This window comes from Ylistrum balloti, unplaced genomic scaffold, assembly GCF_031769215.1.
Source record: "Ylistrum balloti isolate Yb309-2 unplaced genomic scaffold, AGI_CSIRO_Ybal_v1 Utg370016, whole genome shotgun sequence".
In the NCBI taxonomy this organism is placed as follows: Eukaryota; Metazoa; Mollusca; class Bivalvia; order Pectinida; family Pectinidae; genus Ylistrum; species Ylistrum balloti.
The window spans coordinates 914,022-939,108 of NW_026782086.1; the positions used below are offsets into that span (position 1 = coordinate 914,022).

General features: G+C 34.6%; 1 protein-coding gene across 1 annotated transcript; it reads right to left on the reverse strand.

Moving 5' to 3' along the window:
• Positions 1 to 254: 254 nt before the first annotated feature.
• On the reverse strand, positions 255 to 24,877 carry LOC132548514 (protein CIP2A homolog). Its single transcript, XM_060212381.1, has 23 exons — positions 24,776 to 24,877; positions 23,413 to 23,578; positions 22,921 to 23,030; positions 22,528 to 22,622; positions 21,965 to 22,061; positions 21,520 to 21,642; positions 19,527 to 19,672; positions 18,905 to 18,980; positions 18,398 to 18,634; positions 16,939 to 17,095; positions 16,324 to 16,468; positions 15,312 to 15,411; positions 14,943 to 15,061; positions 14,063 to 14,279; positions 13,445 to 13,462; positions 9,377 to 9,439; positions 8,416 to 8,526; positions 7,997 to 8,130; positions 5,749 to 5,811; positions 5,260 to 5,373; positions 2,707 to 2,759; positions 2,277 to 2,416; positions 255 to 436 (listed from the first exon to the last, which is right to left on the reverse strand). Exons 1-23 carry the CDS (start codon positions 24,875 to 24,877, stop codon positions 272 to 274), a joined length of 2,751 nt encoding a protein of 916 aa, XP_060068364.1. The 3' UTR covers positions 255 to 271.
• Positions 24,878 to 25,087: the final 210 nt, after the last annotated feature.

Below are 25,087 nucleotides of genomic sequence, written 5' to 3' on the forward strand. Positions count from 1 at the left end.
ACATTACTGTGTGAAACATATCACCTTATGAAACATATCACCTACAGAAATATCACTGTGTGAAACATATCACTGCTTGAAACATATCACCTTGTGAAACATATCACCTTGTGAAACATATCACCTACAGAAATATCACTGTGTGAAACATATCACCTTGTGAAACATATCACCTACAGAAATATCACTGCTTGAAACATATCACCTAGTGAAACATATATAAAGATATAACAACACATGTTTAGTGTGACAGAGAAATAAAAAAAGCATTTCATGTTTTTACAGAATCTATATCACTTTTGCCACTGCTGAGGCTGTGTATAAGAGCTGCTATCTGGGCATGCTTATCCACATTTGATTTCAATTCACGTATGACTTCAACCTTTTCCTTTAGTTCCTCTTCATTCTGCTGTAATGATCGCTCCAGTGTGACCACCTGTGACAAAGGAAAATGATGTCAACAAACATAATACAATAGCTGCTATATGGTATCATTAAATCACAATACAGCATCTTATGCCATCTTCTTGAGTCAAATCAAATGTTGTTTTTTGACAAGTCAATTTTCACATGAATTTATTTTCAAAACTAAGATCAATTATCACAAGTAATGTTTAGTCAGGAACTTTGTAGTAAAAAACAATGGAAGGGTCATAACTCTAGATAGTACAATGATATATGCAGACAATTTATTACACAACATTCTCAAGTGAAAAGATGCTTACATATATAAAAATCAAGGTCATTCATTTGAACAAACTTGGTAGTCCTTCATCCCAGCATGCTACAGGCCTTATTTTAGTTGCCTGGGCCTTTTGATTACTGAGAAGAAGTCCTTTGAAGATTTAAAGACATTTGACCCCTGTGACCTTGAATGAAGGTCAAAGACATTCATTTGAACAAACTTGGTAGGGTTTCATCAAAGCAAGATACAGGCTAAATATTAGTTGCCTGGGCCCTCCAGTTATTGAGAAGAAGTCGTTTGAAGATTTTAAGACATTTGACCCCTGTGACCTTGAATGAAGGTCAAGGTCATTCTTTTTAACAAACTTGGTAGGGCTTCATCAAAGCAAGCTACAGGCCAAATATTAGTTGCCTGGGCCTTCCAATTATTGAGAAGAAGTCGTTTGAATGAAAAGTTTACGGACGGCGCACGGCGCACGGCGCACGGCGGACGACGACGGACGAAGCATGATGACTATAGGTCATCGGACACTTCGGGTCAGATGACCTAATAAACTTGGTAGCCTTTCCTCCCAGCATGCTACAGACCCAATATCGGCACTCATAGACTTTTGCTTATTGAGATGAAGTCCTTTGTATATTTTAACATATTTGACCCCTGTGACCTTGAAAGTGGGCCAAGGTCATTCATTTGAACAAACTTTGTAGGGCTCCATGCCAGCATGCTATGGGCCAAGTATTAGCCCCCTAGGCCTTCTAGTATTTGAGAAGAAGTTATTTAAAGATTTTAACATATTTGACCCCTGTGACATTGAAAGTTTCAAGGTCATTCATTTGAACAAACTTGATAGCCCTTCATCCCAGCATGCCACAGGCACAATATCAGCAATCTGAGCCTTTTGGTTATTGAGGAGAAGTCGTTTAAAGATTTCAACATATTTGGCCCCTGTGACCTTGAACGTAGGTCAAGGTCATTCACTTGAACAAACTTAGTAGCACTTTATCCCAGCATGTCACAGGCCCAATATCTACACTCTGAGCCTTTTGGTTAATGAGAAGAAGTTGTTTAAAGATTTTAACATATTTGACCCCTGTGACCTTTAAAGTGGGTCAAGGTCATTCATTTGAACAAACTTGGTAGAGCTCCATGCCAGTATCCTCTGTGCCAAGTATTAGCCCCCTAGACCTTCTAGTATTTGAGAAGAAGTCTTTTTAATGAAAAGTTTACGGACGGCGCACGGCGGACGGCGCACGGCGGACGACGACGGACGAAGCATGATGACTATAGGTCATCGGACCCTTCGGGTCAGATGACCTAAAAATGCCTTTCATCACCCATCACATATATTATTGGTAAAGGACTTACATATACTACGGTAAATAACTTAATACAAAGATGGATAAGTCAAATACATAACGAAATTTTATAATAAAAGACACATTGGAAAATCTAGTTAATAGTTTAAGAGGTATTTGGTCCATACATTATTATGAAGAAACACTTAAAAAACATTAACGAAATCAAAAGAGGAATATTTAATATCAATTGAATATTTCTTTTTCCCAAACTTTGAAGTTTGGCAAACCCTCACCTTCTGTTCTAGTTTCTTTTTGGCTTTCTCTGTACTGTCCAAGTTTGCTCGTATTTTATCCAGACAATCCTCCAGTGTTTCCTGCTCCTTCTTAGCTTTAGCATGGTCTTCTTCTAACATCAGCTGGGTCTGTGTAAGCTCTGTCAACAACATGATATTCCGAGATTTAATCTTGGCTCACTACATCAGATGACTATGGCTATGCACTGTGTTTGAATGTGTATCTCACTATGTTGGGATTCATTATGTATTTAATGATGATTTCATCACTGTGGAAACGTCCACCAGAAAGATAAAGAAGAAAAAAACCATAAAGAAGCAGATATTGGTGCTAAAATTCTAGTTAACGAAATTCTATATAGTCTACCTGTTTAAGGTCAAATAGTTCAGTAGTGAACAAATCAAAGATCTGACTATAACAGGTTCTTACCTGATGCCTTCTCCATCAACTGTTTGGAGAGTTTTGACAGCTGTTCTGAGGCTCTGTAAAATACAAAAGCATACTTATTTGAAGCATCCCTTAATTCCAAGTCTGGTTTCAACAAAAAGTTGGAGGATCAAACAAATATTTTTGTTGCTGCATGGTGTAATCATTGCAATTGCATCTTATGAAATTAAACAAAGTGGAAATATACATCTTCAGCAGTTCATAAGGTATGGCTATTATGAACTTTTAGACAGAAACATCATATTTATGAATGATTAGTGAATTCCATTTATTGAATAATAATGGACTGACCATTGATCTATTTTTGACCGAGTTTGTTGTTGCTTTACATCCTATTAATATATATCAACATCATTTAAGGACATGCCAGGTTTGGGTTGTGGAGGAAATCCTGAGTTCACTGATAAAATCCACCAACCTTTTGGCCAATACTTGGCAACTGGGATGTATACTATATATATTAGGCCTTAAATCTACAACACAGAGGTGGATAAAGTTAACCACTTGACCAATTTTTAAAGAATCCTTGTTGTTTAGTATAACCATCTTGGCCATGTTTAAATTGTATGGTACCACAGGTATTCCTAATTCTGTCATTAAGGCACGATAGCAAATAGCCATTGCCCTCTGAACATCCAGAGTGATTTTAAGGTGGAGTCTCCTTGTAGCAGTCTGATCAAGATCTGATCTCTCAAATCACTATGTTAGCATATGGCACCTAGAGAATTGACCTACATTTCACCATTTAGCACAAGGTAGTTGGCTTGTCAATACTCAGATATCATGTTGTTTAAATGTAATTACTTAAAGGTCATGATGCTGTTTAATGTCATCATGTCATCATTAAGATATCGTGTTGTTTAATCAATTTTACTTACACATCATGTTGTTTAATCAATTTTACTTACACATCATGTTGTTTAATCAATTTTACTTACACATCATGTTGTTTAATCAATTTTACTTAACACATCATGTTGTTTAATCAATTTTACTTACACATCATGTTGTTTAATCAATTTTACTTACACATCATGTTGTTTAATCAATTTTACTTACACATCATGTTGTTTAATCAATTTTACTTACACATCATGTTGTTTAATCAATTTTACTTACACATCATGTTGTTTAATCAATTTTACTTACACATCATGTTGTTTAATCAATTTTACTTACACATCATGTTGTTTAATCAATTTTACTTACACATCATGTTGTTTAATCAATTTTACTTACACATCATGTTGTTTAATCAATTTTATACATCATGTTGTTTAATCAATTTTACTTACACATCATGTTGTTTAATCAATTTTACTTACACATCATGTTGTTTAATCAATTTTACTTACACATCATGTTGTTTAATCAATTTTACTTACACATCATGTTGTTTAATCAATTTTACTTACACATCATGTTGTTTAATCAATTTTACTTACACATCATGTTGTTTAATCAATTTTACTTACACATCATGTTGTTTAATCAATTTTACTTACACATCATGTTGTTTAAATGTAATTACTTAAAGGTCATGATGCTGTTTAATGTCATCATGTCATCATTAAGATATCGTGTTGTTTAATCAATTTTACTTACACATCATGTTGTTTAATCAATTTTACTTACACATCATGTTGTTTAATCAATTTTACTTACACATCATGTTGTTTAATCAATTTTACTTACACATCATGTTGTTTAATCAATTTTACTTACACATCATGTTGTTTAATCAATTTTACTTACACATCATGTTGTTTAATCAATTTTACTTACACATCATGTTGTTTAATCAATTTTACTTACACATCATGTTGTTTAATCAATTTTACTTACACATCATGTTGTTTAATCAATTTTACTTACACATCATGTTGTTTAATCAATTTTACTTACACATCATGTTGTTTAATCAATTTTACTTACACATCATGTTGTTTAATCAATTTTACTTACACATCATGTTGTTTAATCAATTTTACTTACACATCATGTTGTTTAATCAATTTTACTTACACATCATGTTGTTTAATCAATTTTACTTACACATCATGTTGTTTAATCAATTTTACTTACACATCATGTTGTTTAATCAATTTTACTTACACATCATGTTGTTTAATCAATTTTACTTATACATCATGTTGTTTAATCAATTTTACTTACACATCATGTTGTTTAATCAATTTTACTTACACATCATGTTGTTTAATCAATTTTACTTACACATCATGTTGTTTAATCAATTTTACTTACACATCATGTTGTTTAATCAATTTTACTTACACATCATGTTGTTTAATCAATTTTACTTACACATCATGTTGTTTAATCAATTTTACTTACACATCATGTTGTTTAATCAATTTTACTTACACATCATGTTGTTTAATCAATTTTACTTACACATCATGTTGTTTAATCAATTTTACTTACACATCATGTTGTTTAATCAATTTTACTTACACATCACGTTGTTTAATCAATTTTACTTACACATCATGTTGTTTAATCAATTTTACTTACACATCATGTTGTTGTTTTAATGATTCGTTGTGTTTATTCAACATCTCATGCATCTCCATCAGAGTCTTATGTTCTTGTTTCAGACAAAGTAACGACTTTTCGGAACTTTCATACCTAAAATATATTCATATGAATGCATAGTAATATCAGAATTGACATATGACACCATTGATCTCCCTAACAAAGAAGATATTTAGTTACTTTAAGGTAAATCCTTCTTTTAATCACAGCAGTTAATCAGATTCCACACCTTGTTTGCATTAAATGTCAGATTTTTCCTGACTACATGATAAACTGTCACCTATGTACCTGAAGTTACTTGTTTCAAAAATATACCACTTTCGTTTTTCATTTATCATTTGCAATTAAGGGAAACAGAAAGGAAAATGTGATCTCCTTTGGCCATAATCCAACAAATAATATACACTGAGATAAACATCCACTTGAAATGAGTTCCTGTACTGAAACAGAGCCATTAATAATACATACTTCTCTGACAGCTCCATGTAGGCCACAGTAAGCTGTTTGTGCTCTGCTGCCACTTCTTCAAGCCTGTGAAATAATATCATTGAAATCATCAGGAAAAGAGAGGCTTAATGGCATAATGTAGAATTCATTACAATCTCAATTACAGGGTTTGAAAAAAAATAACAAGACTTTTCAAACCACTACTATGTATAGGATGATAAACAAATGATAAAGTGACCTTATTCACCCACTGATACGGTGACTTTTTCATCCACTGACAAAATGACCTTATTCATCCATTAATATCGTGGACTTATTTACCTAAGTTACTTTTTTCACCCAATGATAAAGTGACCTTATTCATCCTCTTATATCTGACTTATTCACCCACTGAAATAGTGACCTTACAAATGTTATTGTAACGTTATTCACCCACTGCAGTGATCTTAATTAATCTCTAAAGTCTTTGGCTTATTCACCAACTTATATCATACAGCTGTGTTTGTTCATCTCTTCTACTATTGGGGATACATAAGATCTACATTGAGAAGTGCACATATTTGCTGTTTTACAAGCAGTTTTAATGATGCATTTCTGTGTGTTTGAAGACTATCACCATTATTCTCAGTAAACCTGTGTGTCCGGGACTACCACTTTTAATCTCAGTAAACCTGTGTGTCTGGGACTACCACTTTTAATCTCAGTAAACCTGTGTGTCTGGGACTACCACTTTTAATCTCAGTAAACCTGTGTGTCCGGGACTACCACTTTTAATCTCAGTAAACCTGTGTGTCTGGGACTACCACTTTTAATCTCAGTAAACCTGTGTGTCTGGAGACTATCAACTTTGTTTTAAGTAAACCTGTGTGCCTGGAGACTATCAAATTTATTCTCAGTAAACCTGTGTGTCTGGGACTACCACTTTTAATCTCAGTAAACCTGTGTGTCTGGAGACTATCAACTTTGTTTTAAGTAAACCTGTGTGCCTGGAGACTATCAAATTTATTCTCAGTAAACCTGTGTGTCTGGGACTACCACTTTTAATCTCAGTAAACCTGTGTGTCTGGAGACTATCAACTTTGTTTTAAGTAAACATGTGTGCCTGGAGACTATCAAATTTATTCTCAGTAAACCTGTGTGTCCGGGACTACCACTTTTAATCTCAGTAAACCTGTGTGTCCGGGACTACCAATATTAATCTCAGTAAACCTGTGTGTCCGGGACTACCACTTTTAATCTCAGTAAACCTGTGTGTCCGGGACTACCAATATTAATCTCAGTAAACCTGTGTGTCCGGGACTACCAATATTAATCTCAGTAAACCTGTGTGTCCGGGACTACCACTTTTAATCTCAGTAAACCTGTGTGTCTGGGACTACCACTTTTAATCTCAGTAAACCTGTGTGTCCGGGACTACCACTTTTAATCTCAGTAAACCTGTGTGTCTGGGACTACCACTTTTAATCTCAGTAAACCTGTGTGTCCGGGACTACCACTTTTAATCTCAGTAAACCTGTGTGTCTGGAGACTATCAACTTTGTTTTAAGTAAACCTGTGTGCCTGGAGACTATCAAATTTATTCTCAGTAAACCTGTGTGTCTGGGACTACCACTTTTAATCTCAGTAAACCTGTGTGTCCGGGACTACCACTTTTATTCTCAGTAAACCTGTGTGTCCGGGACTACCACTTTTATTCTCAGTAAACCTGTGTGTCTGGGACTACCACTTTTATTCTCAGTAAACCTGTGTGTCTGGAGACTATCAACTTTGTTTTAAGTAAACCTGTGTGCCTGGAGACTATCAAATTTATTCTCAGTAAACCTGTGTGTCTGGGACTACCACTTTTAATCTCAGTAAACCTGTGTGTCTGGGACTACCACTTTTAATCTCAGTAAACCTGTGTGTCCGGGACTACCACTTTTAATCTCAGTAAACCTGTGTGTCTGGGACTACCACTTTTAATCTCAGTAAACCTGTGTGTCCGGGACTACCACTTTTATTCTCAGTAAACCTGTGTGTCTGGGACTACCACTTTTATTCTCAGTAAACCTGTGTGTCTGGAGACTATCAACTTTGTTTTAAGTAAACCTGTGTGCCTGGAGACTATCAAATTTATTCTCAGTAAACCTGTGTGTCTGGAGACTATCAACTTTGTTTTAAGTAAACCTGTGTGCCTGGAGACTATCAAATTTATTCTCAGTAAACCTGTGTGTCTGGGACTACCACTTTTAATCTCAGTAAACCTGTGTGTCTGGAGACTATCACTTACTTCTGTTTCTCCTGGTTGACCTGTTCCAGATCATTCTGAAGGTGTTCCCCTCGTAGGATCACATCATTCAGCTGTTCTCGATATTGTTCACTTCTCTTCTCAGAGCTCTGAACCATCGACCTCATCTTGTGTGCCTACAACATTGGCAGGGGTTAGTCACTTCATGCGACATCCAGTAAATTAAATCCTAATTTCATTTATTAAACTTTTCTGTTTGTTAAAACAACTGGTCATAAGAAGGGCTGAACATGTTAAGTCTCAGAACAACATAATACAGACTGACAATGTTTAAATGTTACAAGCTGGATGCTGGATAGGGATCCAAAATGATATTTATAATTGTTTAATTTGACATGAACAGTGCGGTGAAGAGTTTGAGGCTGTGATAGCGTGACCAGGATATTTACACAGCTTCTTACCTCAGCCTCATACTGTGCTCGCCGTGACCTGTACTGAGCAATGAGACGGTCAGCCTGGGACAAAGCCAAGGCCTTAGCATCCAACAAGTCCTGGAGCTGGTCCTCTTTGTTCTGTTAAGTATAACAAGCACAGTAATCTAGAGAGACATGTTGTTGTCACAAGAAATCCTCAAGGTAGAACAGAGTCCCTACACACTCACTGTGACTGCCTAAATCCTGATAAATGTATTCTGTACTACATTAACAGGACTGCATTATATACAACAGGACTGCATTATATACAACAGGACCAATATATCAACAAGTCAAACCCTAACATTAACAGGACTGCATTATATACAACAGGACCAATATATCAACAAGTCAAACCCTAACATTAACAGGACTGCATTATATACAACAGGACTGCATTATATACAACAGGACTGCATTATATACAACAGGACTGCATTATATACAACAGGACCAATATATCAACAAGTCAAACCCTAACATTAACAGGACTGCATTATATACAACAGGACTGCATTATATACAACAGGACTAAAATATCAACAAGTCAAACCCTAACATTAACAGGACTGCATTATATACAACAGGACTGCATTATATACAACAGGACTGCATTATATACAACAGGACCAATATATCAACAAGTCAAACCCTAACATTAACAGGACTGCATTATATACAACAGGACTGCATTATATACAACAGGACTGCATTATATACAACAGGACTGCATTATATACAACAGGATCAATGTATCAACAAGTCAAACCCTAACATTAACAGGACTGCATTATATACAACAGGACTGCATTATATACAACAGGACCAATATATCAAGGAGACTCTTCATGCTGAAGTGTTGAGATTCTGGACCAAGTAACATAATGACATACAAATCTGTCCCATCACACAAATTAGACGATCTAAGAATACCAATACTTGTTTTTACCTGTAGGGACTGCAGCTTATGTTCGTAGATATCAATGATTTCAGATGCCTTGATCTCACTCATCTGAAACAATAAACATTAAAAATCAGAAAGAAATTACCAAGGTATCAAATAAAAACATTTAGATAAAGTAAATACTTAATACCTAAAACCTGAAGTCAGGATCTCACAACAATAAACAGGGCAAATTTACACTATAAATCTGACAAAGAGTTGTGAGCAAGGCTCACAATAACATCATCTTATATTTCCACTTATCATCTCTCCTATTATTACTACTTGTGTAATATTGTGTAATTGAAGCAGTGTAGTTTATATCATCAGTTCCATGAAAGCATTGACTATGTCATACTATTATTTGATGAAATAATATAATAAGTCTATTGAGTCAAGGTAATGGGGCATCCAAGAGCAGTCTAGAGAGGAGGGCAAAGTTGATGAAAGTGGTGTAGAAGCTATGGATGGTGAATTTGTTATGTCCCTTTCCAATGTATCAAGATAATAGCATTTTTTGGTAATGACAAGGTAGATACAAAGCAAGTACATATACATGTATGAAGTTGCATTAAGACGATTGAAGCAAGTGAACTAGGTTTAGAAGGACAAGGAGGCCATGACCTTTGACCCCATTACCAATCACAAAGTTATGTCCAAAACAAAAGAGAAATATAGGCACATATAAATTTTGATTGATTTAAAAAACAATTTAATTTCTGTTTTGCAAGAGAGAAGAAATGAATTAATGATGTTTGGAATCATGTTTATTTGTCTGCCCCTTTTTAACTGTTAGTGAGAAAAGCTGTACTAGCCCTAACAGATTAGTGTTAGCAGCTCAGAAATTATATTCTCCGTTATATCAAGCGAATAGTAACAGCTTGTCAGACATTTGGATTTATTTTTCTTACTTAATAGTCCAAACAGAGGCTGACTAATTCACATGGTTCCTAACAGTCACTACTGAGTACTCAGTAGTTCTGACAGTCACTACAGAGTACTCGGTAGTTCTAACAGTCACTACAGAGTACTCAGTAGTTCTAACAGTCACTACAGAGTACTCAGTAGTTCTAACAGTCACTACAGAGTACTCAGTAGTTCTAACAGTCACTACAGAGTACTCAGTAATCCTAACAGTCACTACAGAGTACTCAGTAGTTCTAACAGACACTACAGAGTACTCAGTAGTTCTAACAGTCACTACAGAGTACTCAGTAGTTCTAACAGTCACTACAGAGTACTCAGTAATCCTAACAGTCACTACAGAGTACTCAGTAGTTCTAACAGTCACTACAGAGTACTCAGTAGTTCTAACAGACACTACAGAGTACTCAGTAGTTCTAACAGTCACTACAGAGTACTCAGTAATCCTAACAGTCACTACAGAGTATTCAGTAATCCTAACAGTCACTACAGAGTACTCAGTAGTTCTAACAGTCACTACAGAGTACTCAGTAGTTCTAACAGTCACTACAGAGTACTCAGTAGTTCTAAGTCACTACAGAGTATTCAGTAGTTCTAACAGACACTACAGAGTACTCGGTAGTTCTAACAGACACTACAGAGTACTCAGTAGTTCTAACAGTCACTACTGAGTACTCAGTAATCCTAACAGTCACTACAGAGTACTCAGTAGTTCTAACAGTCACTACAGAGTACTCAGTAGTTCAATCAGTCACTACAGAGTACTCAGTAGTTCTAACAGTCACTACAGAGTACTCAGTAGTTCTAACAGACACTACAGAGTACTCAGTAGTTCAATCAGTCACTACAGAGTACTCAGTAGTTCTAAGTCACTACAGAGTATTCAGTAGTTCTAACAGACACTACAGAGTACTCAGTAGTTCTAACAGACACTACAGAGTACTCAGTAGTTCTAACAGACACTACAGAGTACTCAGTAGTCCTAACAGACACTACAGAGTACTCAGTAGTCCTAACAGACTCTACAGAGTACTCAGTAGTTCTAACAGACACTACAGAGTACTCAGTAGTTCTGACAGTCACTACAGATTACTCAGTAGTTCTGACAGTCACTACAGAGTGCTCAGTAGTTCTAACAGTCACTACAGAGTACTCAGTAGTTCTGACAGTCACTACAGAGTACTCAGTGGTCCTTATCGTTATTATTAAGTATTCAGTAGTCTTCACAGTCATAACTGAGTACTCAGTAATTCTTACGTCATTACCAACAGAAACATAATCTTCTAGAAGAAAATTACCACTGCAATGATTCCTGATTCAATGAACAACCACATTAAAACTGATATTTCTTATTTCAAAAAACACTTAAAAACAAATTTAAGGTAGGGTTTGAATTGAGTTACATCTTGAATTTTCAAGGTTCCATTTTTAAAGGGATATCAGCATAAGTTAGCATTTCATGGGATGCCTTTGAAATAAATGTACAAAATCCTCTACTTACATTCTTATGGAATTTACCATTAAAACAAACATGACATTTGATTTGTGGAAATTCTCCATAGATCTAGCCACATAGATTCACAAACGTTCATGCAGCCCTGTTTGCATTATAACAGGTTAGCATTGTTAAAAGACAAACACAATGAAATATTTGTGTAATTTATAAAATCAACAGTAAATAAACTTAATGACAAAAAATTGTAACCCTGCAGAAATTTTAGTGAACAGCACACACTTATGTATAAACTCAACTGTATAGAATTTGTGATCCAGTGACCTATATGTTCCAGATTTTCCGATGCACTATATTTAGACAGTTTGGCTGGGAGTATCCCCACAATTTTTGTCTGTCCAAACTGATCACAGGAGAGACATTTTGATGCTAACAACAGTTTTAAAAGTCATTAGAATGAGAACAGCCAGAAACTTTTCAACTCGACCAGAATATCCCTTTAAAGCTTTTGTTCTGTAGGAAATAAAATTTTCAACAAACCAGATATACTGAAATTCAGCAAGTAAATGCAAACATTTACCCAGTATTCATATTTCAACTACAAAAATGTGCAAAAAAGGTTTATGAGCATTTAGTAAGAAAATGAGTTGGTGGACAATTACATGATTGTCGAAAAAATCATTCCCATAAAAATACAAAGATCAACCAAATAAATGTTGGTTTTGAACTTTTGAATGAGGCAGTAATGAGCAGGATGTCACAAAATTTGAAATTTGAAACTTGTTGGAGTTGTCCAAACAAGCATTTTGATTACACCAGTAACAGCATAATATTTAAATGAAAGAAAATATTTTTTTAACATCTCTCCTGAAAATGGAGGGATAAACGTTTTTATACTTTTGAATAAGAATCAGCTCCAAAGTTATCAAAATGAAATAATGGAAGATTACTTAATGTATTAAAAAGATTACACAGCTGCAAGATTTGCATGAAATAACTTTTTAACCAAATCTTGCAGTTGTGTAATCTTTTTAATACATTATTTCATGCAAATATAGACATATTTGTTCAATCAGGAAAACTGATACACAGGGGCATTACATTACCAGAGGTGTACTGCAGGTGTCAGATTAGGTCAGAGCTGATTTCTTATTTGAAAATTTTCAATTAAAAACGTTTTTGGCAGACAAACAAATCTGCCTGCATTGAAACATTAGACATTTCTTAAAAAGTACAAATACTACAGATAAAACTAGGGTGTCTGTTTGAAAATTAATAGCATTCAGATTTTAATTTTAGTACAAAGCTTATTTTTGCCATTTTCAAGGACAGTTCCTTCAAAAATATATACAGCACAAAGCATAAAACAAAATCCATATCTTTATCTTCAATAACTCAATCCTGTTCTTTGTCAAACATTGTACTTTTTCACAATTGCAAAATGCATACAATATTTTCCTGTAATACTTAGGTGCTAATGTACTATTTTGAAAAAAACTTACATTTGAGTTATAGATTTAAACTTAAAATCAAACGAAATACAATTTTGAAGATCAATCAACAGAACAACACTCAGTATAATCAATACTGTTTAAATAGATGAAAGTTTGAGAACAAATTCATTTTTCAACCTAAACATACATATTGTTGGCAAACTTGCAAACACAACAAAACAAAGCCTTAGGTTAGATACTTACATAGCCTTGGAAAGTGGTCTGTGATATTAAGTAATTATCAATAATTACAAAACAGATTGTTTATCTGAACATAGAAACTTTACTTAAGAATGAACAACTTGCAATTAAGAGAGGCAAACAAAGGCATTTTTGCAATGCATCAAGTATAAAAGAACAAATCTGATATCCAGTGAGAGGTCATTAGGAAAAACTCTAACAGAGGATGACATACTAATGGAATGAAGACTATAAGACACATTCTACTAGGTGAGGAAAGTGATATGCAATAAAAGCGTAAATGAAACGAAAAGAAACCAAGTAGGGGACTTGTTTTTACTTTGTTTGTTCTTATTATTTTCCTTCAGAATATCCTATAGCTCTGGCAAATATTGATTGACTTTGACAAATTTTGAACTCATTTGAGATCTAACCAATATTAAGCAATATGCCAAATTTGGGTCAAAAAGGAATCCCTAAAACAGACAAAGTTACACAGACAGACCAAAAATATATTGCATGTTGCAAACAAATTTTTGATTCCAAAGCATGAAAAACTTTTGTGCTATACAATGAATAGGCATATATATCATGTATATATGGTGTACCTGAAGAGATATTGTACAGCAGTGAGATTCTTACCTGTAGTCCCGACTGCATCCTCTCTATAATAGAATTGATGGAGGCATCCTGATTTACCGGTTCTTGCTTCTGGCGATGATTACCAAGCGGAATATTTTCCTTATTATACTGGGCCACCGACTGTGAATGTGTGCGGACCTGTTGCCACTCCAAAGTTGGACTGGAAGTGAGGCGCTCATGTTGACGGGTGTTGTTAGCAGCAATAGTATCCCCCAATCTAAAATCATACACAATCAGCACACTTATCACAAAATTTGGGCCTTTTAAGAAAGCATGTATATACAAAAAGATATAGTATTTCAGGGACCAATCACCATGATGTGAAACAAAATTTCTTTGATAGTCAGTATACAAAAACCCTTTCACAACAAGGAAAGTTGCAGCCTATCTATCATCTTTTTCATTTCCTATTTATTCATTTTAATCTGTTTATTTTTCTCGTCTCTTCAGTTCTGTTCATGCTATGTCAGTATCATAAAGCTAGACAACTATAAGTAGATTAATGCAGTTTCTCATTCCTGTGTGATGTAGACTGAAAAATGTCCATCCAATCATGAAATCTGTATCACTAGGCTTTGCTGCATGCCAAATTTTCAACATGTTATTCCAGTTCTGATTTTTCTCTTTACATTACACAAGTGATTATTTTTCTCTAGCACGGTGCTACAGAAATATATCATCCATATTACTAAAGGAAAGTAATGCATCATCAATGACACATGGAAATATGACTGAAATTATTGACAAATTGACACAACAATCCTTCTGTAACATGGTGATGTATTTGTGTGAAAGCAATCTCTTCTAGTTAAATGAAGAAATTCTCCAAAACATTCCAATGAGAGTGTAAAAAACAGGATATTGATATCTGGATACCTACAGTACTACAGGGAAATTTTCTAGAGCTGAGGCTGTAGTGATCATCCGTAGGGCTGTCTGGACCCGTGATCGGTCTTTACTTGTCATTCCCGCAGACAAAAAAGGCACAAGACGACTGTCCTGTCATTAACCAGAAGTAAAACAAATTTTAAAATAATGTATAAGTACAAAAATCATAACCACATTCAATTATTTCTATCTAATGCAGAAAATTTAACTGAACATTAATACAGTCAATCTGTAATATTTGCATCTAGATACATCACTTGTTAAAAAATGTGGTGTATTTTATCGTATACAATCTTACATCAATAATTACTAAAGAGTATAATATCAACTGTAAAAAGGATGACATCATTTTTATTTTTACCTGTAATGTTGAACAGAAAAGAGCATCTACATCAGGAAGGCTTTTCTTCAACTTCTCCATCAACTCCAAAACACACAAAACAACATCTACTCCATATTCACTGCAAGTAGAAAACAAATTTTAGTCAGACTTAACACAGCCTGTCAGTGTAAAAGGATCATTAACAGTAGTATCCATTAAAAGGCTTCCATTTTTTAATGTTTTCATTGAGCACATATATAAAAGGTAAAATCAGTCATGATAAATCTATCTCTACACTTTCTTACTGATATATTAACAGGATAGGAATGTTCCTGCTGTCTTCTGAAATGTGTTCAATTGCTTGATATTTTTGAAATAAATAGTGACATGATACCTTGACTTCAGTAATACAAGACAAAACAGGTATTTACCTAAGATATTCTCATACCAAACCTTTATTCAAAGTTTGATAAATATCTTTTAAGTAATGAATAACAACAGCATTAAGTCAGCTGATATTTTTCTATGAATGTTGATGTGGCCATGGCCTTGACCTTGGATCATGAATCCTTTTGATGTACTTTCATACCAGACATTGGCATCAATGCAAGTTAAATCAATACCGGTATTATTGAAAATAACATAAAGGTTTAGCAATTACTGAAGTTGGACAAGTAAGAGTGAGATTGGACCAACCTGATATGATACTATAAACTACCAAGGTAGTCCTGTTCCAATACAATGATTGATGAATAACATAAATTGAGGATACGGAAAGTTATTGACTTATCGAGCATCTTTATTTTTTTGAACATCTTCAACTCTGATTGGTTATCTATAATGAATAGTAATGACTAATAAGAGATAAACTATGTAATTGTTTGTAATATAGATATGTTATCAATTTATCTGTAGCCTAAAATCTAATACTACGTAATGTTTAAAATGAAAAAAGTAAAGGCTATTTGAGGAACAGACAGATGGTCTCTTAAGTTTTATTACAGGGAATTTTGACATATAAATTTCAATCACAACTGATTTTGAGACTCACCTCCAATCCTCCTCAGGCGAGACAACTTTGTTACATCGAAGTGCTACTCTGTTGTAGGTAAACTGGTGTTCTAGAAGACCAGAGAACAGACTCATGTCCACCAGCTTACATAGCTTCTTTTTAGTGTCCTCCTCACCGGCAAACACTGAAAGGAAGGCAACATCATAATAATAGGGGTACCAATATCTACAACACCTTCCTTATCAACGAAAATGAAAGGAAGGCAACATCACAATATAAGGGGTGCCATTTAACCACAAATTATTTTCCTAATGCTGTAGATTGTGGAAGTCTACCAGAAAATGTATTTCTGTGGTCATGGAATGGTTTGAGTTTACAATAATACAAATAGGTTTTTAAAAAAAATATTTCTTTTAACTTTGAAGCATTAGATGACCATATTGGAAAAAGTGATGAACACATTAGACAAAATAATAGACACATTGGACAAAATGATGGACACATTTGACAAGAATGCAAACTGACAATCATTTATTGTACTGGTAGGGGATTAATGAATATTGACTGTGATAGTGGCAAGGAAATTTGTAAAGAGCATTAAGTAGTGTCTGTAGTGAAATCTTCTAGATTTGTATTAGGCTTGTATAATCATACCTGTGAGAAGCTGTATAACCTTGACCATCTTAAAGCATTTTCTACGGGACTCTGCCTGTTCCTGATCAGGTGGGTCTTGTAGGCCATGGAGCACTGTTGGAAGAACCAGGTCTGCATGGATGGAGTAATGCACCCTTGTGTTGGAGTAAATCAATTCCTGTGAACAGTCACAAAGTTCCACATTAACCTAGAACTCTTCATAGAATAGATCCTAGAGAGATATTTGCAACATAACTGTGTGATTTTCTTTTCAAACACACACACATCTAGGGACAAAAGAAAACATATATATCATACATAGAAACTGGAGAATTATATATCCAGTAATACTCAATGCAAGTAATTTATAGACATAAAACAAATTATAACCATCAAAGCACATGAGGACTGCCTGTTGGCCAGTATTTACAAAAAAGTACATTCTATAACAAAATGATATTTTAATCACTTTCAAAATACTTAATGTATAACCAGGGACAAGCATCTGGAATGGAAGAATTTCAATCAATTCAGGACTTTTCCATAATAGTGCATTCACAAATCAGTGAAGGTGAAAATAATCAACAGTTAGTAAGTCAGTAACTGGAGGTTTTTTCACTAGGGCAGCTTACAGAAAACCTTATCATGGATTTCAAGATATGGATGATAAAACAACAAAACAGAAACAGTTGAAAATAGTACAGGTTGAATTACCTCTATCATGGACTACGTACATCCTTTTTTTTTTTTTTTTCCACCGTTAGGACTTACCACAAGAATTGTTCGAAAAATATTTCAAACTGCTATCTAAATTTTAATAACATATCATATCAGAAGGCAACTTACAACAAGTCTTAAAATATGATCTTAGGAGAGACATGTCATGAACATTTCCAGCTATAAAAAAAACAAACATAGTCATTGCTATGTTTTCAGCAGTTGGTTTAACACCTATAGTGTGAAAGCAGACATCTATAAGTCCATGTCAGAACAATGCTCGAACACAAAATAGAAATGTCAAATATTTACTTTTTTTTGTGATGTCGTTTATGTAATGATGATTGAATCTCTTCAGCACAAATTTCACAAAATTTCAAGGTCCATATTATGGTTGAAATACACAAGATAAATGAATGAATTATTTGACATTGATCACAGATCAGCATGCATTTCTATAAATAAAATGTGGACCAATATTTTGTACTGTAAAATATGTCAAATCTACTTTTGATGCAATGCTTTTAAGTAAGATATTTTACTTGATTTTGTTCAGAATACAAAAAAACTGAAGCCTGCAAACCATACAGGGACCAATGTTTATTTTGACACTTGCTGTGCACAGCAGTGTCATCTTCAGTCATCTGCTTGAACTTAGATTACCATCACTTTGTTTAAGAGCATTTTTTATCAGAGGTAGTATCTTGAAATCTATCAGACAAGCAGCAATAACATTTAATACTAGTGCTGGTTGATGACTTGCCTCATAGAACTCAGAAAGAAAATCCAGTGCATATAAAGGCGCTTTATGGTGTGAGTCAGTCGACTGACCAGCCCAATGGACTGTGGCAATTAGAGGCTCCTTCACCTCCTCCACAGGCTGTCGTAAGGTCTGTACAACATACTCATTGTCATGGAGTGGAGATGTGGCCAGGACACATTTACATATCGTACTTCTCAGGCCTTCAACGCGGCAGAATAACAGCAACAGCTCAAATACCTGCCATCACAAAATAAAACATACTTTAAAAAAGTCAGTTTCAGGAAAGGCTGTTGGGAATAACCCAGAACTTTCCCATATTCTGAGATTGAAAATCCAGTAACAAGCATTGAGTCAGTAACTTAAATTTTCCATTGTCCAAATGTTTTTTCTTAGCTAGAAGCTAACAGACATTTCAAACTTCTAGGCATTGATGTTCTTATTTTCAGTAAGACATATTACAAATAATGATTATATGAAAATGTTCTACCACAGTTGTATCAATCTTACCTTTATAACAGACTCAGATGTACTGGCTGCTATTAGATTTAAAATGTTTTCTAGGCAAGATCCCAACCTGTCAAATCTGAAAGATGGCAAAAACATGAGATCAGATTCTCCAATTTTTACTTTTCATTTCTCAACAGTTTTAGGATCTATGAAGCAGAGATTGAAGGCATGACCTAGTTTTCTGACCAGGTGTATTATCTATCAATGCACTTTCTAATCCATTAGATCCAGTTCAATATAGGAAAAAAATAATTATATAATTTCACGAAAAACATAGAAAATGATATAGCAATAAAATAAAATAACATGATGATGATAAAATTCCATTTCCAGAAATGGTGACCTTGAAATTTGAAAGCAGAATAAGACAATAGGTGAATTTTGTGAACATGATGAAACTGGAAAATCAGAGAGAAAACAAAGAGTAATACAGAGGATATATACCAATAAATTCTTGAATACTGTGAAGGACTCATAGCCATTATATATTAAGGGTATAACAAATAAAAAAAAAGTACATAGTAATTAGAATAAAAGTTTTACTACCTTTATGCAAAGACAGCTGATGTTTGAATTGTACAATACCTTAACAAAGATTACTGTATTTTTAAATATACCATACCTGGACAAAGACTGCTGTATTTTTGGATTGCGCAGGAGATCCCTAAATAAGTCAACAGCATAACCTCGTGTTACACCTGTGTCACTCTTCATCAGAATATTGAAGATCATCTGAAATGTCTGGTTGATATTTTTAGCATTGAGAATCTGAAAGTAAGCAAATTATATTTTAGTCACAGGTCAATCAAAAAGGTCAACATGTACACTACAGAATAAAGCTCATTCATTACCTGTTGGAATATTAGTAAAGAAGGCCTTACTTTGGTGTGCTACAATCATATAAAAGAACAACAACCACACACTGAGTTTGATGGTCCTGTAAAATTGAAATGAAAGCCCTGATTAAAATTAACCTTGAGGATGCTGTGACTTAATCCCAGTGTAAACCACCTCACTTTAAAACCTGATTGTTGAAAGCCTCTGGAAACCAGATAGAAAAAAGATATAATTCTTAGGGTGAATAGAAAAACAGATATCCACAATTTGGAAGTCTGTGTATCAATATCATCTGTTTTTTCATTTACTCACCCAAATTTGATAATAAAATAACGAAATATAGGTCAAAACCTGATAGTTCCATCTTCCTGTAATACATTAGAACAGTGACCCTAATCATAATACATATACATACCTGTAAAATATTTCTGTCTGCAATAAATATACACACCTTACACCCCTCCCCTAGGGCCTCTTCTACATTAAACATACACACCTTATCCCTCAGGTCCTCCTCTACATTAAACATACACACCTTACACACCAGGTCCTCCTCTACATTAAACATACACACCTTACACACCAGGTCCTCCACTACATTAAACATACACACCTTACCCTCCAGGTCCTCCTCTACATTAAACATACACACCTTACCCACCAGGTCCTCCTCTACATTAAACATACACACCTTACCCCCAGGACCTCCTCTACATTAAACATACACACCTTACCCCCTAGGTCCTCCTCTACATTAAACATACACACCTTACCCACCAGGTCCTCCTCTACATTAAACATACACACCTTACCCCCTAGGTCCTCCTCTACATTAAACATACACACCTTACCCACCAGGTCCTCCTCTACATTAAACATACACACCTTACACACCAGGTCCTCCTCTACATTAAACATACACACCTTACCCACCAGGTCCTCCTCTACATTAAACATACACACCTTACCCACCAGGTCCTCCTCTACATTAAACATACACACCTTACCCACCAAGTCCTCCTCTACATTAAACATACACACCTTACACACCAGGTCCTCCTCTACATTAAACATACACACCTTACCACCAGGTCCTCCTCTACATTAAACATACACACCTTACCCCCAGGACCTCCTCTACATTAAACATACCCACCTTATCACCCAGGACCTCCTCTACATCAAACATACATACCTTACCCCCAGGTCCTCCTCTACATTAAACATACACACCTTACACACCAGGTCCTCCTCTACATTAAACATACACACCTTACACACCAGGTCCTCCTCTACATTAAACATACACACCTTACACACCAGGTCCTCCTCTACATTAAACATACACACCTTACCCTCCAGGTCCTCCTCTACATTAAACATACACATCTTACCCCCTAGGTCCTCCTCTACATTAAACATACACACCTTACCCACCAGGTCCTCCTCTACATTAAACATACCCACCTTACACACCAGGTCCTCCTCTACATTAAACATACACACCTTACCCCCAGGTCCTCCACTACATTAAACATACACACCTTACACACCAGGTCCTCCTCTACATTAAACATACACACCTTACACACCAGGTCCTCCTCTACATTAAACATACACACCTTACACACCAGGTCCTCCTCTACATTAAACATACACACCTTACACACCAGGTCCTCCTCTACATTAAACATACACACCTTACCCACCAGGTCCTCCTCTACATTAAACATACCCACCTTACCCACCAGGTCCTCCTCTACATTAAACATACATACCTTACCCCCCAGGTCCTCCTGGAGAGACAAACTGGTGATTATTGACAAGGCTAAGATGATGACAGTGAGGTTTTGGTCTGACAGATAGGATACCAACACTTTATACAGATCTTTGATGTTTCTCTGGAGAAAATGCAAAAAATCACACATTTATCATAAGTGGCAAAACATGGCAATACAAAACTGAAATCCAAAAACTTGAAAATTCTTTTGGGATCAAAACTGATATGATTATATGTGATTATACATGTATCTATTAGGAAGCTTCCATTTTACTTATTCATACTTATTCAACACACAACAGCAGATAGTATGAAAGATCTGTTTTTAAACCAGTGAGTAATGAATAATATAACAGACAATGGAATCCTAACAATATCAGTAACAGACAATAACCACATGACCAGGATTGTGTGGGACCAAACTTGATATCTGTGATGCTTACAGAGTTTTTCAGGTATGATTGCACAGCAAAGTTATCCCGGCACAGATTGACCAGCAATCCTAGAGAGGGGAGGGTGAGGTCATGGACAGGTCCATGTCTGAAATATACAAGTTAAGCATTATAATCCCACACCAACACATAGCAAGCTATATTCTTACACATCAATACAACAAATTTTTTCCAAGCTGGAAATACAAGTAACTTGTCAAAGAAAATTTGCTAACACAACACTGTGGACATTCAAATATTTGAAAAAAACAATATTTATACCAAAACCATTCTAATATACAGCAATACAGTGTTTTATTTATTTATTTCTATTTGGGAGTCAATTTCAAAATATTGCCACAAAATATGAAATGAATATGAATTATACATTGCATTTTGTAAGACAGTAGTTTCAAGATTAGAAAATCTGTGATTAAGTTGTCAAATAACTTTAAAGAAGATAAGGGCACATGTTTTTCACATGCAAAATGTTTTTATAAGTCTTGCATTATTCAATATGCTTTCAAAAGTTTATTTTGAAGTCAGCATGGTTGAACAAGACAAACTCTGCTTACATCTGTCTAACAGTATATGTTATCAAGTCCTCCATGTAGTTTTCCTGGAAGTTTAAATTGTGACCATAAGTCACCTTCTGGAGCAGACTCACACACTGAAATTGCAAACAGAAAACTCAATTTTCATGATAAGGATATCACTATTAATTTTACACAAATATCACCATATCTGTAAATATTCTGATATTTCAAAACATTTTGTAAACTGAAATGCATCTGATTTAGGTAACAAATGGAAATGTTTAAGTTACATAAACCAGGCCTTACCTCTGCAGAGAGTATATCTAAGGTATGTAAACCAGGCCTTACCTCTGTAGAGAGTATACCTAAGGTGTGTAAACCAGGCCTTACCTCTGTAGAGAGTATATCTAAGGTGTGTAAACCAGGCCTTACCTCTGTAGAGAGTATATCTCCTGCTGAGCCCTGTGTTTTCAGGATTCCAGCCAAAGCAGGTGTGATATGGAAGGAATCGTGTAAGCAATGTCTAATCTCATCATCTGAGACTGTAAACACAAAGCAAGTTTTTATTTAGAAATCACATAAGATATCTTAGTAACATTTTCCTTAATACAAGTTAACAGTAAAAATTCAGACATTACTAAAGAGTGATGTGACTTATCCTACAATTTATCCTCTATTTTACTAACACTTGCTTCATAAAGAAAATAAAAGAGTGATTTTTCTTATATGAGGTATTGATTTTTTTTAAAATTTTTTTCATAAAATGCATTTGAAAAATTCCCATTTATGAATATTTTTGATACCTTAATATACTTAAATGGTACAGAGAATGAGATAGTGTTTCCATTTTCATGTTTTATATCATAACGTTATCACAGTACAGCAAAGCTACATTATCTATACACACATTGTGCTGTTCCTTACCAAGATTGTGAAGCAAAGTAATACAACTCAGAAGTAGTGAAGGCTTGGTGTGAGGGTCACACAAGATATCTACAATGGTAGTCAAACATTCTGTTGGCTGTAAGTGTTTAGGATTGAAGAATTTTAAACTCTTCCCAGAATGTGGCACTGTGATTCCCACTAAAATCTGAAAATCAGAGAAGAAAATATTACTGTGTACAACTCATATATGAATTTTCCAGGTAAATATGAATTATTTACCAAGAAATAAAAGATACAACTCATAACATTATATCATCCTTTTAACACAATCAAAAATAAAATGCTAGACTGCTGTTGGTACTTTAAAAACAATGGCTCAATGCAAAAGAATCAACTGCACTTACCAAACAGAACTGGGTCAAGGAAGACTATATCAACATTGGTATTTGGATCAAAATCAAGTAAACTTCTTGAAAATCTCATTAAAGGACTCTGTTTACAGAAGATTTTAATAACTATTCAAACAACATTGACATAAATTGAGTAGTATTTATGATACTTTTGCATGAAACATAAATCAGGGCCCAGCAAAAGCACTTGTTTGCCCATCCAGACTAGTGGATCTTATCTGTCCGTCTGATAAATTGATTTTTTAATGTAATTCCATGTATTAATTAAATAAAACAGTCTTCCTAACCATTGTTTACTATGCATTCTTTTGTAAAACGTTGTTCTGCAAATCATAAAAATTCAGCACAGTTTCAGGTAGGTTTGTGCCTTGCTGACCACGATTATGATATATACTTTTGTGGTAGAGATTGAGTGTTTCAAATTATCAGTGAGTACAGGGGACATCCAAGTTTACCTAAAAGGAAATGGCGAAGCAAAACAAAAAACAAAAAAATGATATTTTACTGGCCATCAACCAAAGAAAAACACATGTGATGAGACATCCGACTTCAAGGATAACAGTAACCAAAATGATCTTTAGCAAATATTATCTTACATTGTTGTTATATTTTTTATAGATTCTTCAGAAAACATATCACACTGTCCCAAAAGATCATCTACTCTGCAATGTTTACACTCGTTCAATCATTGCTAATGTTCTGTAATTGTGCCTAGCTGATTTCATTCATTGTTGGTAAGAATTATAGCAAAACGTTCACCAGATAACAACAACTGATTCAGAACTGTGTGTTAGCACTATATGCATGATTTGAACATTTTAAATGTAAATTTTCTGGTCTGATGAGTTCCTCATCCTGATGAGTATTTTTAGCAAAGCCACTTATTTGACACATATTTAGCAAGGGTTGAAGAAGAAATAAACATCCACAATCACTGACATTTTCAGGTCAGGGATACAAACTTGCTCTATGCCCGAGGGTTAAAAACTAACCTCAAGCTGTTGTTGGAGGTACAAACAGTTTTTGTCAGCTTTATGGTTGAGATATTGGTTAGCTGCAAAAATCACAGACTTCACCACAGATGCAGCCTCCATTTTGATTGATTTGTTTTCTTGATCTTGTGCTGTTGAAAAAAAAGAAATGAAAAGATTGTTTAACATTAAGCATATCAGTATTGCTACAAATGTTCTTAGAAAAGATTATGTTTTTTAATCAAATAAAAAAAAATATTTTAAATATTTTTAAACAAACATTTACATATAAATTGTGGCAACAATTTCTTTAAATAATCGAAATCAGGATAG